The sequence below is a fragment of the Lepidochelys kempii genome, chromosome 26 (genome assembly GCF_965140285.1).
Source record: "Lepidochelys kempii isolate rLepKem1 chromosome 26, rLepKem1.hap1, whole genome shotgun sequence".
In the NCBI taxonomy this organism is placed as follows: Eukaryota; Metazoa; Chordata; order Testudines; family Cheloniidae; genus Lepidochelys; species Lepidochelys kempii.
In genome coordinates, this window is record NC_136405.1 from 1,343,159 (window position 1) to 1,358,194 (window position 15,036).

Consider the following 15,036-nt stretch of genomic DNA (forward strand, 5'->3'; position numbering starts at 1 on the left):
TTCAGGAAACAGTTTCTCTTAGAGATCTCTCTTCTTTATAACCACATTCTCAGTTCTTAAAAACTAACCAGTCTGTTTCAGAAAATACATCAAATGTAAAGTACCACAGACTATTGTCTATAAAGAAAACCATGAATACGACTCTAAGTATCAGGAAAAACCAAACCAATCAGCCATGGCACGAAGACTTTGCATGCCAAGTGTCAGCCTAAAGTAGCTTTTTCAGTTGACGATTTATAAGAAAAATATCTGCAAATCCAAAATATTATTAATCCAAACAGTATTATTATAATAATGTTGCTGTTACTTACTCCATGGTCATTGCATTTTTTCTTTACATCACAATTATATTTCAGGACAGCAGCATCTCCACATTTCTGGTTCATACAAATCTAAAACCCAAACATAAATACAGTTCAAGGTCAACAGAAAGCATAGAAAAAAAATTCTCTAGGTTTAAGGGTCTTTTTCAGGCTGTTTAAGAGCAGAAAGCTGTTTACCAGATCCTATTTTACCTCAAAATATTTGGAAATAGTTCTTGGTTAGTTTAGAGTAAACCAGGGGACAAAACAGTTAATTTTATAACTCAGTAAGCCAGTGCAGCTCATCACTGCTCCAATATTAGTAGCAACTTCTAAAAAAAGTGTATGTTTACATGGAAAACATTTACATTGCTAACCGTTTAAAAAAAAAAGATTTGTTACCTTTTGCTTACCACAGAGAGTACCATCCTTCACCAACATTGGATCCCTCACTCGAGGCCCCTTCATATAATCTAAAGTTATGCATAAGGAATTCTGCACCCTAGCATAAATGACAGCAGCCTTTTCCTTAATGAATGGTCTATGACTTGGATATTGACAAACTAACTTCCCACACTGGAGATCTCTACAAACATATGAGAAGAAAATTAAAACTACATATTTGGCATTTGACAGTTCAAAATATTAGATATTAAAGCATACCATAATTTCTGTGAGAAGGGATAACTATACTCTGTACAGAGGTTTGCTTTGGTTACTTGATGCAAAACACCAAGCAAAACACCAAGCTTGAATGGATTCTCCAGGAGAATCCACCTCAAGCTTGGTAAGTTATTTCAATGGCTAATTACCCTTACTGTTAAAAATGTGTGCCATATTTCCAGTCAGAATTTGGCTATTCAACTTCCAGCTATTGGATTTTGTTACACCTTTGTGTGCTAGATTGAAGAGCCTATTATTAAATTTGCATTCCCCATGTATTACTTAAAGAAGTACTGCTACGACATATATAAAACACAGGCAAAGAGACTGTTGCACATGTGAAATATTCCATGCACAGTAAAAAAAGGGGTTTTAAAAAATTAGTGTCTAGGTTCCTCCTCCATGTGAAGCACTTTCCCAAAGCATCCCGATACTGTGGCAAAACCAGAGGGACACCTGAGAGAACACTTCTTCCCACATAATACGACAATGATAGCTGATATTTTCTTGCCAGAAGTCTCTAGATTTACATATCACTGACTGAGGACAGGCTGTTCTTACTAGAGGGACCACAATGCTGGAATTTGTTTCCTGTGTTGGCCCAATGAAGCGTGAATTTTACTCCTGAGGGCATTCTGCGCAAAAAAATTAAAAATTCTGCGCAAAAAAAAAAGCCATGCACAATATTTTAAAATTCTGCAAATTTTATTTGTCAAATAAATATGGAGGCTCTGGCATGGCACTGGGGAGCATAGGCCACTGGCAGCACAAAGGTGGGAGATCACTGTGCAGCCCCCCCGGGACATGGACTCAGCAGTGAGGCTGCACCCAACCCTGACACAGCACAAAGACCAGGCTTTCCCCAGAGCCCTGCCCTTCCATGTGGGCAGGCAGGCTCAACAAGGCAGGATTCAAGTGTGGAGGGGCTTAGCGTGGGGGGACCCAGGTGTGGTTTGAGAGGGTTCTGCATTGGGCAATCTGGGTGTGGGTGGCTCAGTGTGGGGAGGATCTGGATGCACAGGGGCTTCTTGGGGGGTTCTGGGTGCAGTGGTAATGGGACTCTGGCAGGGGGTCCAGATGAAGGTGGTTGGAGCTCAGCGGGGAGGGGGTCTGGGGGGGGAGATTGAGCCTGGTAGGGGAGGCTCAGTGAGGGGGTCCAGATGACTTGTCAGGGTGGTGCAGGGGAAGTGAAGCTCATCAGAGTGAGTTCTGAGTGCAGGGGGGTGAGGCTTGGCAGGAGGGTCTGGCTGCATGGGGGCTGGGCAGATGGGAGAGCAGCTTCCTGTACAGGGATCCCTCCCCCTGCAATTAAGGAGCTATGGGTGCAGGAAGTGGTGGTGGTGGGGGAGGAATTTGCAGAGTTTCCTGCAGCTGGGGGAGAAATCTGGGGGTGGGTCTGGCCTGGGTCCAGATCGTGCAGGGGAAGAGGAAGTCTCATCCTCACTAGCCCAGCCGGAACTAGCAGCGGAGCATGGTGCAGGGTAGGAGCCACCAGCCAGGTCTTCCCCAGCCCCACAGTGAAATACCTCTCTACCAGTTCCCTGGGCACCCTGAAACATACAGCTGGGGAGGGTTGCATGACCACTCTTTTTTGCTCCCTTTGCTTCCCCATCAGAAAGTCATTTTTCTGCTGGGAAGCAAATCTGCAGGGGACATTAATTCTATGCATGCGCAGTGGCGCACAATTTCCCCAGGAGTAGAATTTGCTAGTCTTGACTCTTCAGGGTATGCTGCAAAGTCCACCAATCTACTCAGACTTCTGCTTGAAATAAAGTGGTTATGTTTGCAAGGACTCTCTGGGTCACTGGTTAGGAATGACATTTTTCGCTGAAGAGGCGCTTCAGGTAGGAGAGAGGCTCCTGCAATAGAACCTGAAGCAGAGGGATTGAAGTGCATGGTGTGTCCTCCTTTCAGTGCTGAGAGAACCAAATGGGGAAAAAGCCTGTAGGAGCTGTAGCCTATGGTGGGCAGAGAAACTGTTTTGGTTTGATACTTTGCCTGAGTTTTCTGCTAAAGAATAAAGCTGTGCCCTGAAAAAAAAACATGGGCATGGCAGTGAACTCTTTCTGAGCTGGGAAAACAGGCCAGCAGCTGTTTACATATAGTAAAAGTTCAGAAACAAACCGGATAAAAATTTTCAAAATCCAAGTTACTTTCAACACAATCAGCCAAGATGCCATGCTTCATCTTGTACTTCTCCCTATAGGGAGACATTTCTATTTCTCAAAACATACTTCCATTCGCAAGCCTGGTAACCGTCCTGATTGAAGCCGCAGTGTCCCATCCTATCCTTTTGACCATTAATTTCTTCATAACATGCGAGAGAGCCACTTTTTGAAGCTGCAAATACAATAACATTGATTAGACTTCGTCATAGACTTATAGAAGTCAGAGTTGGAAAATGCTTTGCTGGAACACCTAGCACATGCCAGTGCAGAATTGTTCTCTGCACTGTCGAGTCGAGTTTGCAGGTCATAGACACAGGGCTGCTTCAAGCCAAACTCGGGCTTCCTTCACAGCTATTCAGTCATGGCCTCCTCCTAGAACAAGTGGGTGACCGTCTCTTTTTCATAAGTCCCAAAATGCTCTGCCAAGGCTGACTTCAAGACACAGGCAGAACAGGCAGTTGCGTAGAGCAGCAAAAATTAGTGGCAGAAAAAAGTACAGTATTTATTTATTTGGGTGACTATAGATTGGTAGAAGTATCTATTCACCTAGATCAGCAGAACCTCAAGCCAGTCCAGTGCTCTACTATAGGAAGGTATGTGTCTCAGGTGTGGTACTGAGAGTGTTTGACAACCATTGGAAATGTGTCAAAAATGTGTGTAAGTTGTTTCTGGAGTTAAAGGAATAGGTATGGAGATTTCCTATTAAACAGAAGATATGGAGAATGTGGGTGTAAGATAACACACTTAAGGCCACTAGAAACTCTGGTCAGTCACATATATAATAGGAAATGTTCTAATTTACAGGCTAACCTGGAGTATCCTCAGCAAGTTTCTGAAGCTAAATTAGCTTCACAGGGATTTAACCAGGCCTTCATGTGGAACCTGTGATGTGTTCCAGTTAGGGACAAGGAAAGGGCTCCAGTCGTTATCACAAGAGTTGGCATGAAGCAGCTTTTATTCCATACAACAGGAGTAAATAACCTGTCCCTGATGGAGCAGGGGGCCTTGCAGCTGCAGGTTGACAGCATTTTATGAACCAGATCAGCCTGGACAAGGATGGCAAAGAACCATCAGATCATCTCATTAGGGTTACTAATATAATAATGTTTACAACAACTGCTATAGTTATGCTTGCAAAACACTTTGCATGATAGCCTTAATGTGTGATATGCATCTTTCTAATTTTCATAAAATGTGCGTGTAAGATAACACACTTAAGGCCACTAGAAACTCTGTTCAGTCACATACATAATAGGAAATGTTCTAATTTACAGGCTAACCTGAAGCTAAATTAGCTTCAGAGTGAATTAACCAGGCCTTCTAATTGTTCCAAACCAACCAAAGCAACTTAAATGATTTTAGAAAGTCTATGATATGGTTAAAAAAAACAAAAACTCTTCATACCAAAATACCACTGCCATTATCTCCTCTCTACTCCCCCCAACCAAAATGCCATCTGGACTTAGGGGAATGTGCAGGCTGCTAGGATACAGGTAGTCATGAGTTCTAGTCTCACCCTTTACACTGACTGGTCTTAATAAATCTCTGCACTACATACATGTATTTTATGTAGGAAGCTTCACAGCACCACCAGCGGTATAAAATATAGTTATCCATATTTTACCCATGTAGTCACTGAACCATAAAAAGGTTAAGGGAAATACTCAAAGTTACCTAGAAAGTTTGTGGCTGAGCTGTGAACAAAACCCAGATCTTTGATGCAATAAACCCAAGTCTTATCCAACAGACCACAGAGCGTCCAGGCAAGTTGCCTCAAGTATCTGTGCCTAATTATGTCATTTGTGACAAATAATAATTATCCACCTTCATAAGGCAGAAACACTGAAGACAGCAGTCTCTAGAATTAGATTTTGGAAACAAATAACTATCATTATTACCTTGACCAAAGAGTTTTTTACACTGTTTATCAGCAGTTTGGCACACTCCTTTGAAACAATAGGCTGTGTTCTGGTTGCATGGGTGTCCATCCATGACCCAGAAGTCAGGTGTACAGTGTGCAGAGGAACCATTGCAATACTCTATTAGATCACACTCATCTTCGCTAGTGCTTCGACATAATGTACCATTTCGCACAAACTAGTAGGAAAAAAACAGAAATAGGAGGCCTGTGCATGACATATAGAAAGGTTATAACTAGAGCTGTGTGGAGGACAGAAATTTGCAAAGGATTTCAAGATTTTCATACCTATCTTCTGATTAGGAACAACACCCCTACACTTCAAATTTCTCTATGAAAGAAAATCGCATGGGGAAAATCATTTAAAGTTGATTTAAATGTTTCATTTTGATTTCACAATTTTTATTTTAATATTATATCATATAATATCAAATAAAAATATTAAAGACAAAATTGAAATTATATTGTCAGAATTCTTTTCCCTTGTTTTCTTTTTAAATTTAGACAAAATTTACATGATTTTGCAAAGCATTTAGACTTTGACAGAACTGCACTCTCTGGTTGAAAATGGTTTCACTGACATTTTTCCAATCAGCTCTAATTATAACTACTAAGGAACAGAATTTATGCGAATCACAATATTTGATATTTATACTGATTAGTCAACATAACAAGAAAACCTAACAACTAGAAACACTTTTTTTAAATATAAAAAAGCTAAAAGTCTTTCAGCTTTTTGTTTTTAAAAACAAGTTTTTGCTTTGATGACTTGAGTAACAAAAAGCTGATCCCATGAAACAAAGTGAAGATCAGCTCCCTTTTTGGTCATTTGAGTCATTGGCCTCTGCTTAACTCCTATGGCATGTGCACGCTCAGACAGAGTATTAAGTACATGTTTATACAACTGCTTCCATCAGGTCTCATTTACAATATTGCCTTGAATTATCAATATCATTTTGACAATATTTTAGGTAACTCGATATGTCAACAGTGACTTGTTCTCTGGTTCTTTCTGTATATAAGTATAGAAAGCAATAATATATAGTATGCACAGTTTGCTCCAATCCTAAATACTGAACTGGATTATTCACATACTTAAAAGTTAAGCATTAAGTATCTGCAGTATCGGGGCTATTGTTAGATATGTGGGTTATAGTTAGAAAATGTGTTAGGTTCTGATCACTCAGAATGTATAGCTTACCCTACATTTCCAACAACAATCTCCAGTGATACATTTGATGTCTCGTCTAAATTTACAGGTGCGTTGGCAACACGGATCCCATAGACATTCCTGAAAAACAAACAATAGAAACATTATAGATTTTAGAATATACCACATTTTAATCCTGGCAAAAGAGACCAGTTTGGTGGCCCTGGAAACTGAAGTCTCTCCCCTCCCGCCCCCCCAAGGAAAGAAGTTAATTAAAAGTCCCTTTCTGACAGGAGGCGTTTCAAAAACATTCTCAAGGGGGCGGTTTGGAGGAAGTTCCCAAAGCCTCGGCTCACGGCTTACTGAATAATGCCAAGGACCCAGGTATCTGAAGTCACTAAGCTTCTGGAAGTATCAGTAGTAGTAGCAGTTCCAAAGGTTGCATGCGGTGGAAGTTGACACTTTAACATCTGCACTTGAGGCCACAGTGATATTTTAATCCCTGTACTGAAGCATGCAACATGGAAAGCGCTGATGCGTTCATCTATCTAGACTACAAACAGAGTTCAAACAGCCACAGCGAACCAGACGTTATTTGACAAATAGGTCTTGCCACCTCCTCTATGAAATCCAGGTCTCAATTATGAACGCAAAAATATCACTGCACTGAGACAAAGTTCAGGATTTATCAAATCTGTGTACTACCTGTATTGCTATATAGGTCAGAAACCTGGAGCCTCTTGCAGGCAGACTTGGAGCAGCTAGAGGCATTCCATATGTGCTGTCTGAGCCAAATCTGAGTACAAAGTGGTTTGACTTTGTGCGAAATGTCACAATCTGACAGAGATTCGACCTTCCTTCAATAGCTCATTATATTCAAAAGCAACATTGCATGCTCTTCAGCCAAGACATCAGAATGAACAAAAACACCCCAGCACAGCATGCTCTCAAACTCTCCATTGATACATGAAGGGGTGTACATCCTGAGCTACCCGGCGCCATCCATGAGGCCACCCCAGAAATTCATGGATTCGCATTACTGAGCCAGATCTGGGAACTTCATTATACAATGCCTGGTGCGATGCTATCAACCATGATCAGTCTGGCTGGTGCAACAGTCCTCCACATACTGTATGTGTTTGACCATCATGGTGAAGCTCACTCCTTCCAGTTCTCCCATCTCCCAGCCTGTAGTGGTTGACAAACAGCCTGATTCTTCACCCAAAGTCTCTTCTTCTAGGGACCCCAAAATGGAGTGGTAGGCAGAATAGCTCATCTTCTCTTTATTCAATACACCAATTAGGCCTAGTTTCTGACACTCCAATTTTTGTTCGTTACTTTCTGGTTCCACACTTCTCATTTGCCAGACATGATCTTAACACAGTCCTTTAATAGGCTTTTTTGTTTGGACTAATTTAGTCATTCTGTCTCCTTTTACATATTTTTCCAACAATATTTTGTTATAGGCATTATTACATTTTATGAACTTTCACTTCTCACAGCTGAGTCCACAAATAAGGTAAATTTTAATTTGTAGGCCCAATTATTACAACACCTCCTGCATAACACAGGTTATAGAAATTCCCAATATATTTCCTGTTTGAACTACAGCAAACCTTTTAGAAAAGCATCCAATATTGATTTTTAAATGGACAGTGATAAGAGAATCCACCATCATTTTTGGTAAGTTATTCTGTAGCAAGGTCGAGACTCACCGGTGTGGTGTCTCCTGATGGTCGCCCTGGGAATTAGCTCTTCTCCAGCCTTGGAGCGCCCTCTGCCAGCCGGTGGCTCACCTGCTTCTGGTCTCCGTGTCCCTCCCATACCCTGGTGCCCCTTTACCATGGGGTTCTGCCCCAGCAGTACCCCCACACTCTGGGTCTCCCCTCCCAGGGGAACCCCCAACCATCTGAGCCCACCTTGCCTCAGTGGCTACTGCCAGTCGTCATCTAGCCCCTGTTCTCTGGGGCAGGCTGCAGTCTGTAATGGCCGCTCATCACTGGCAAGGGGGTAGGACCAGCTGCCTCTGCCTATCCCTGGGCTACACCTCTGTAACCCCAGTCCCTGCTTAGGCCTTAACCAAGGCCTCACCCTGGAGCTCCCCAGCTCCTCTTGCCTTTCCCCAGCACTGCTCTGCTCTGCATCAGGTACCCTGTGCTCCCAGGCAGCTAGGTCCTTCTCCCTCCAAGGCTGGAGAGAGACTGTGACCCAGCTCCTCCCTTAGGCCGTCTTATACTCCCAGCCTGGCCCTGATTGGCTGCCTCAACCCTGCACTTAATTGGCTCCCCGGGGCAGCCCTTTCCCAGGACTGTTTTTAACCCCTGCCCCACGGGAGAGGGGTGACCGCCCCTGTACATATTCCAATGGTTAATTATCCTCTTTGTTTAAAATATGCACCTTATTTCCAATCTGAATTTATCTGGCTCCAACTTCCAGCCATTGTCTTCCAGACTGAAGAGCCCATTATTAAATATTTGTTACCCATGTGGGTACTTATAGGCTGTGATCAAGTCACCCTTGAACCTTCTCTTTGTTAAGCTAAATAGATGGAGTTCCTTGAGACTATCGCTATAAGGCATGTTTTTCAATCCTTTAATCATTCTCTTGGCTCTTCTCTGAACACTCTCCAATTCTCAACATCCTTCTTGAATTGTGAACACCAGAACTAGATACAGTATTCCAGTAGTGGTCACACCAGGACTAAATACAAAGGTAAAACAACCTCTCTGCTTCTACTCGAGATTCCCATTTATGCATTCAACTACTACATTAGCCCTTTTGGCCACAGCATCGCACTGGGAGTTCATGTTCAGCTGATTATTCACAAAGCCCCCCAATCATTTTCAGAATCACTGCTTTCCAGGGTAGAGTCCCCTATACTATAAGTATGGCTTACACATTCTTTGTTCCTTGATGTATACATTTACATCTGGCAGTATTAAAATACATATTGTTTGCTTGCACCCAGTTTACCAAGCAATTTCAGCTACACTGGTTTAAGTTCTGGTGAAGTTAGGAGGCACTTATAATAGAATCATGCAGTAGCTCCAACCTTAACTACAGAGAGGCTACTGTCTCTGAAATAAGCAGAAAGTCACTACACTGTTTTAAAACTTTAGTACTGGAGAACATTTGCTGACCTACCAGTATCAAACCAAATACTATTAGAATATAAAAACGGTTATGGTTGTTACACATATAACATACCTAATACAAAAACACAAAAGCAAGGAAATTAAAAGTCAAGTCACCTTACAGTACATATCCTCTACTCTTCTACCCACAGGCACACATTTTATCTTCATCACAACAGCCATACACCACAGATCATGAATCGCATCCTTAACTCTATCTCCTCAACCTCCCCTTCTGTGCACATCCTTTTACGGAACGTCCCCATCCCAATGCTATTAGTTGTGAATGTCTAATATAGTATATTTTTGTGTTTGGAAGGAGTAGATTAGTAATGGAAGGCTGTCATCCCCAGAAGGGGCAGATAACATTGTGGTAGATGGTCTCTGCTGTATACTAATTGTAGTAGAGTCAAGGTGTGTGCTTGTAGAGGGAGGAATGTTTTGTTGGGAGGGAGGTTGGTGAAGGGTGTGATAGAAAGCCAGCATGTAGTGTTCTTAACTGTTTTCACAATGAATTTTTTTGTATATATTCATTTCGTAGGGCTTTTATGGGGCTTGATCCTGAAAGGTGCTGAGCTCTCTGATCTGAGCCAACAAAGTACTTAACCAAGTGTTTAACTTTAATTACATGAGTAGTTTCATTGACTTTTTCATATTTTTAAAGTTAAGCACATGCTTAAATGCTTCCCTGGATTGGACCTAGAGTACACAGTACCTTGTAGATACATTGAGATTGACACTTGTCTTAACATTTCAGAGAGGAGACAGATGAGTGAAGGAAAGGTATGCCTGGAGGGGTGGTTCCTGGAGCTGTGCGACAGAAGTATAGCTGCCAAAGGAAAAGGTTTTATCCGTCAGAAGCTGCACATAAAACATACTTAGATATGGGATAAAATATGGCATAAAAGCGTAGTTAATGATGGCGGTTTTATCTGTCAGCTACCTGTTGGTGAATAAACTGTCAGTTAAAACAAATAACATCTGTTGCACGAGCTTCCTTCAAGTTTATCAATTTTGAAGATGTCACTTAACAATCAAAAAGGCAGAATGCCATGGACAAATTTTAACAACAGTAATTTCAAATGCTTTCTATTATAAATTTAAAAAATCAAATAAAGCTACATTTGAAATTCAAAGAGAAATTTCATATTGAACGTCTATCTACATTTAGAGAAAAACAGAAATTTATGTTCCATTTTAAAGCCCATTTCAGAACACAACCCTGACTATGAGGCTGAGAAAAAGCACCTCCATAGCATTTCCAAGTTGAATGTTTTTTCTCAAGGGCTCCAGGTGGCCTTTCATCCAGAGGTCTTGTTAGCACTTCTTGGACCCATAAGGTATCTCTTATTTTTTTAATTTTCTCTTCCGTCTCAAGGTATGGAACTGTGAATTATTTATTCATATTAAATTTCAGGAATTTATTTCCTAACCTTTCGTGTGCCACAGTCACAGTCCTCTCCTTCCTCCACTATTTTGTTGCCACAGACGGGAGCCCTATAAGATGCATTCAAATACGGTTTGTTCAAAAGGCATTCTCCTTCTCCACTTGCAATGAAACTTTGAAAGTCTCCTATACTGCAGTTGCTAAAGGTCTTTGTCCCACTGGAATGTCTAAAACATAAAGTACAATATCATCATTAAAGTATTCTTCATGCTTTGTAAAATATATATCCTTTCATGCCACTGAAATACTTTAATAAAACAAAAATGACTTTGGTTGCAAAATTAAGGATTTTTAAAAATATGTCAACTGTTTGCCTTGTGGGTGAATGTGGCTATTAACCTGGCACCTTAAGTGCATTCACTTGCCTTCAACATTCTTCTTGGCTGAAATAAATTAAATAGAACTGGCAACCTCAAATTAAAATAATTTCTCCAAATTGGAGGCCTCTGACCCAGCATGTCTGCCTCAATGAAGGAATAAATATAATTTTTTAAAATATCTTTGCAAGTTTGTGCTAGAATGGTGTTTGGGTCCCAGACAGACTGCATGCTGCAGCCAACTGAGGGCAAGAAGAAGGCATAACATGCAATGGAGGATGCCCTCGTTAAATTAGGAAAACACAAGCAGAACAGCAAAACCTTTCTAAACTGTCATTGTCTCAGTCTCTCCACTAAAGATACTGCAGGCCATACCTTTTCTGTCTCTTCCAGAACACTTGTTTATTCTCCTCAGTGAAAACTTGACAGCAATTGAGGTTAGTTTAATAGTAATCAATCTAGCAGCTACAATTAGGAAACCTATAATATAAATACCAGATTTTTTTTCTTTCCTGTCATCAGCGGTTATATTGAATTGAGTGTAGTACCACCTACAAGCCCACTGAGAGAAGTCTGGAGCCCCAGTATATCATGTTTGCTGTGGCCCCATCCCCTCCCATTTCACCCCAGTTCCAGACATTCCAGTTACAAACATTGGGGGGTGGGGCCGAGCTTATGGGGCTGGTACAATTGTCTCCCCTTTCCCTCCTCTTGTCATCACAGACAATAAAGCATCTCACAAGAAGACGGAACTCTCAGTAAATTTAATTTTAATGACACATTACATTATACTAATATTAGAAACATTTAGGCCCTTGAGTAATTTTACATAGTAGAACTAGTCAAGTGAGTAAAGTTACTTACATCCATAAGAGTTTGCATGATTGGTCCCATAGTGAGTACACATCTGTACATAACATAAACTGGAAAGCTTAAAAAAAGGGTGGAGAAAATGGAGAAGTGTGGACTAGTTTTAAACTAAGAGTGATTGAACATTTGAAATTTGATAATAAAAGACCTTATGATCTCTGAAGGTCCAAGTTAGGGCTTTTCCTGTATTCAGTGGCACATAATGAATTAGTGTATTTAATTTCAAGACTGTAGCTCAGCGGGAACATAGACATTAAAAGTCACATAGTTATCAACAACTGCTTAGATAGAGAAATAGGACTTAAAAGATGAGGGTAGGAGACAGATTTTGTTCTTAAGTGAAAAGCGAAATATTTCCTGTAACTGTTAATCTCTGAAAGTACTATTTATTTATTTTAGATTTTTACATCAAATTAGTGTTCATGGCAAGTACCTGACTGACAGGCAGCCTCAGATTGAATTACTCCCTTTATGCACATGACAAGCAGCAACAGTGCAAGTTTTCCTGCACTCTGTCACTAATCTGCTTTAAATCTTGTGGGCCATCGCGGGGATGAGAAAGTAAGTCAGTCTGTCGGCTCCTCTGCAGAGATTCCCAGCTGATGACATTTGTGTTGGGATAGTTTGGTTATATGGAAACATACCAACAAAGAGGAGGACTGTGACCTATACCTATATCTATCTAGATATGACCTATATCTATATCTAACACGGCAATCACTCTGAAACCTAATTCTATCTAGATATCCATCCATCCATCTATAGGTCACAGTCCTATTCTTTGTTGATATGTTTCCATATATCCAAACTATCCCAACACACATAGGCATACACACAGACAACTTCTAGCTACTAATGAACTGGGATGGACTTAAAACAGTGATATAGAGGTACAAAAGTCTACATATATCCTAATATGGCATTATTTAGAATGATAGCACTTGTATGCATATTAAAATGGTTCTAAATATAATAAATAATGCAATGCTATGTGAGGTACATAAATTAATAATAATTAAAAAAAAACTTACACTGCTGTGGTGTGCATTATGCAGGTGTATCCTGAACACTGACAATCCCTAGAATCATCATATGCTATTCCCAGACTAAGCCCGAGCAGCTGTGCAATGATGACTGAAAATGTCTCCAGTGTTATTGTTCTTTGATACTAATATAATAAGAAAGAAAGTGCTAAAAGTTCATTCAACTGTGGAAACAAACTGTGATAAAAATCTAAATTTTTTGTTTTCTGCCCTGCCTAACATACACAAAGATATCTGCACTAGACATAATATATGAACGGAACGCATACTCCATTGTAAGGAAACTGCTCTGTCCACTTCCAGGACTAGAAGGAAGTTACAAAGAACATGTGTAATCCTGAATTCAAACACTCATTAACGTACTTTTTCTCCAGAGGCCGAATCCTCTGTGCAGTGCCTAGTCTAAGTAGACAAGTTGAGTGCAGAGTAGAAGTGCAGGGGCAAGAATCTTTCCATCTGATCCTATGGAGTGGCTACCGAGCCCAGTGGCTCAAATAATCTGTGATGCCTTTTTGGAGCCACCACCCAGAGCAGAAAACCAGAGGACCCCAGACAAGGATATCCTTTGGCTCCATTTCTATTTCATCATCCCCTGCATGCTGCTCCACAGCATGTGAGACAAGGCTCCTCTTCTCATGGTGTTTAACTTCTGAATGGCCCTGCTAAATTCTGTGTTCCCCCTGCACAGCATAGCTGCATTGATTCTGTTGCCAGGGGACTCTTCTTAGTTGTAGAGGTGGGTGCAAGATTTGCCCCTACAAGCAAAGGTCAGAACTGTAAGTAACCAATACAGTATATTACTTGTACAGGTAAGTAAATTCTATTATATCATACCAGAGCAACCCCTCCAGAATAGTTTCTCAGACACAGCTTTCCTGCAAAAGATGCCCCTACATAATTTGGTTGGTCCCTGTAACTAAAGCACAAAAAAGATTCTTGATCATAAATATATTCTTTCTAAAAACAATGACAGTCTAAAAGATTTCTAGTGCATCTTCTTTAATAATAAAGTAATGTTCTTCTTACACAAATAAATATGCTATGTCATGTGGCCGTAGAATAAGATGGATATTTTTCCACTGTAAAAACCTTTGTAATAATTCATCAGCTTCCCCTGTTATAGGAATTTTGTTACTATCTGCCCAGAACTCCAATGAAGACAGCACAATTGTCATATTAAGAGAGGTAAACATCTGAAAATGTAACAGAGGAAATACAAGATCAGTTACATTATATGCACTGTAGTACTGGAAGATCTATAAGCAATGGCCATGAGTGTAACAAACTATGGATTGGACTGTCACAGAGTGTATAGCCACAGATGTCCCCACAATAAAATGTTGTAATCTATGTTAAGGAAAACACAGTACTGAAAGATCCTAAAATCCAACATCTTAGTCCATATCAATCCTTTTCAACCTAGTCAATCAAAATAAATTCTCAGTTAGTGCATCACAACTGTCAGTTCTTTTTATTAGAGAGACAAGGTGAGTGAGGTAATATCTTTTATTGGACCAACTTCTGCTGGTGAGAGAGACAAGCTTTCAAGCTTACAAAGAGCTTTTCTTCAATTCTGTGTGAGCTCAAGAAGCTTGTCTCTCTCACCAACAGAAGCTGGTCCAATAAAGGATATTACCTCACCCACCTTGTCTCTCTAATATCCTGGGACCAACACAGTTACAATGATGCATACAGTTCTTCTTATGACCAAGTTAACTTAAAATAACTAAGATTATGTCTACACTGAAAAAAAAAAAACAACAGGTGCATTCTTAACTCGGGTTAGTTAACTCAGGCTAAAATACCAATGCAGACACAGCAATTTGGCTTTCAACTGAGGTTAGCAGTCTGAGTTCAACCCCAGATCACCCTATACACTTTAAATTGCACTGCTAACCCACGTAAAAAGTCGAGTTTGGAAAATTGCCCATCTGGGGAATCCTCGTGCCAAGATTGAGGCTCATCATCCTACCAATACTGTATACACTACAAACATAACCTAAGGAAGTTTAAGACAGAAAAAG

At 40.5% G+C, this 15,036-nt stretch overlaps 1 protein-coding gene across 1 annotated transcript in view; it reads right to left on the bottom strand.

The window, feature by feature from the left end:
* Positions 1 to 15,036, bottom strand: part of LOC140903508 (disintegrin and metalloproteinase domain-containing protein 18) — a 41,544-nt gene that overhangs the window by 12,900 nt on the left and 13,608 nt on the right. The window contains exons 9-17 of the mRNA XM_078850630.1: positions 14,039 to 14,205; positions 13,847 to 13,928; positions 13,001 to 13,137; positions 10,769 to 10,949; positions 6,253 to 6,342; positions 5,032 to 5,230; positions 3,200 to 3,305; positions 705 to 888; positions 312 to 392 (exon numbers count right to left, since the gene is read on the bottom strand). Of these exons, the coding sequence (XP_078706756.1) occupies positions 312 to 392; positions 705 to 888; positions 3,200 to 3,305; positions 5,032 to 5,230; positions 6,253 to 6,342; positions 10,769 to 10,949; positions 13,001 to 13,137; positions 13,847 to 13,928; positions 14,039 to 14,205 (1,227 nt within the window). The remainder of the gene's footprint in view (positions 1 to 311; positions 393 to 704; positions 889 to 3,199; positions 3,306 to 5,031; positions 5,231 to 6,252; positions 6,343 to 10,768; positions 10,950 to 13,000; positions 13,138 to 13,846; positions 13,929 to 14,038; positions 14,206 to 15,036) is intronic.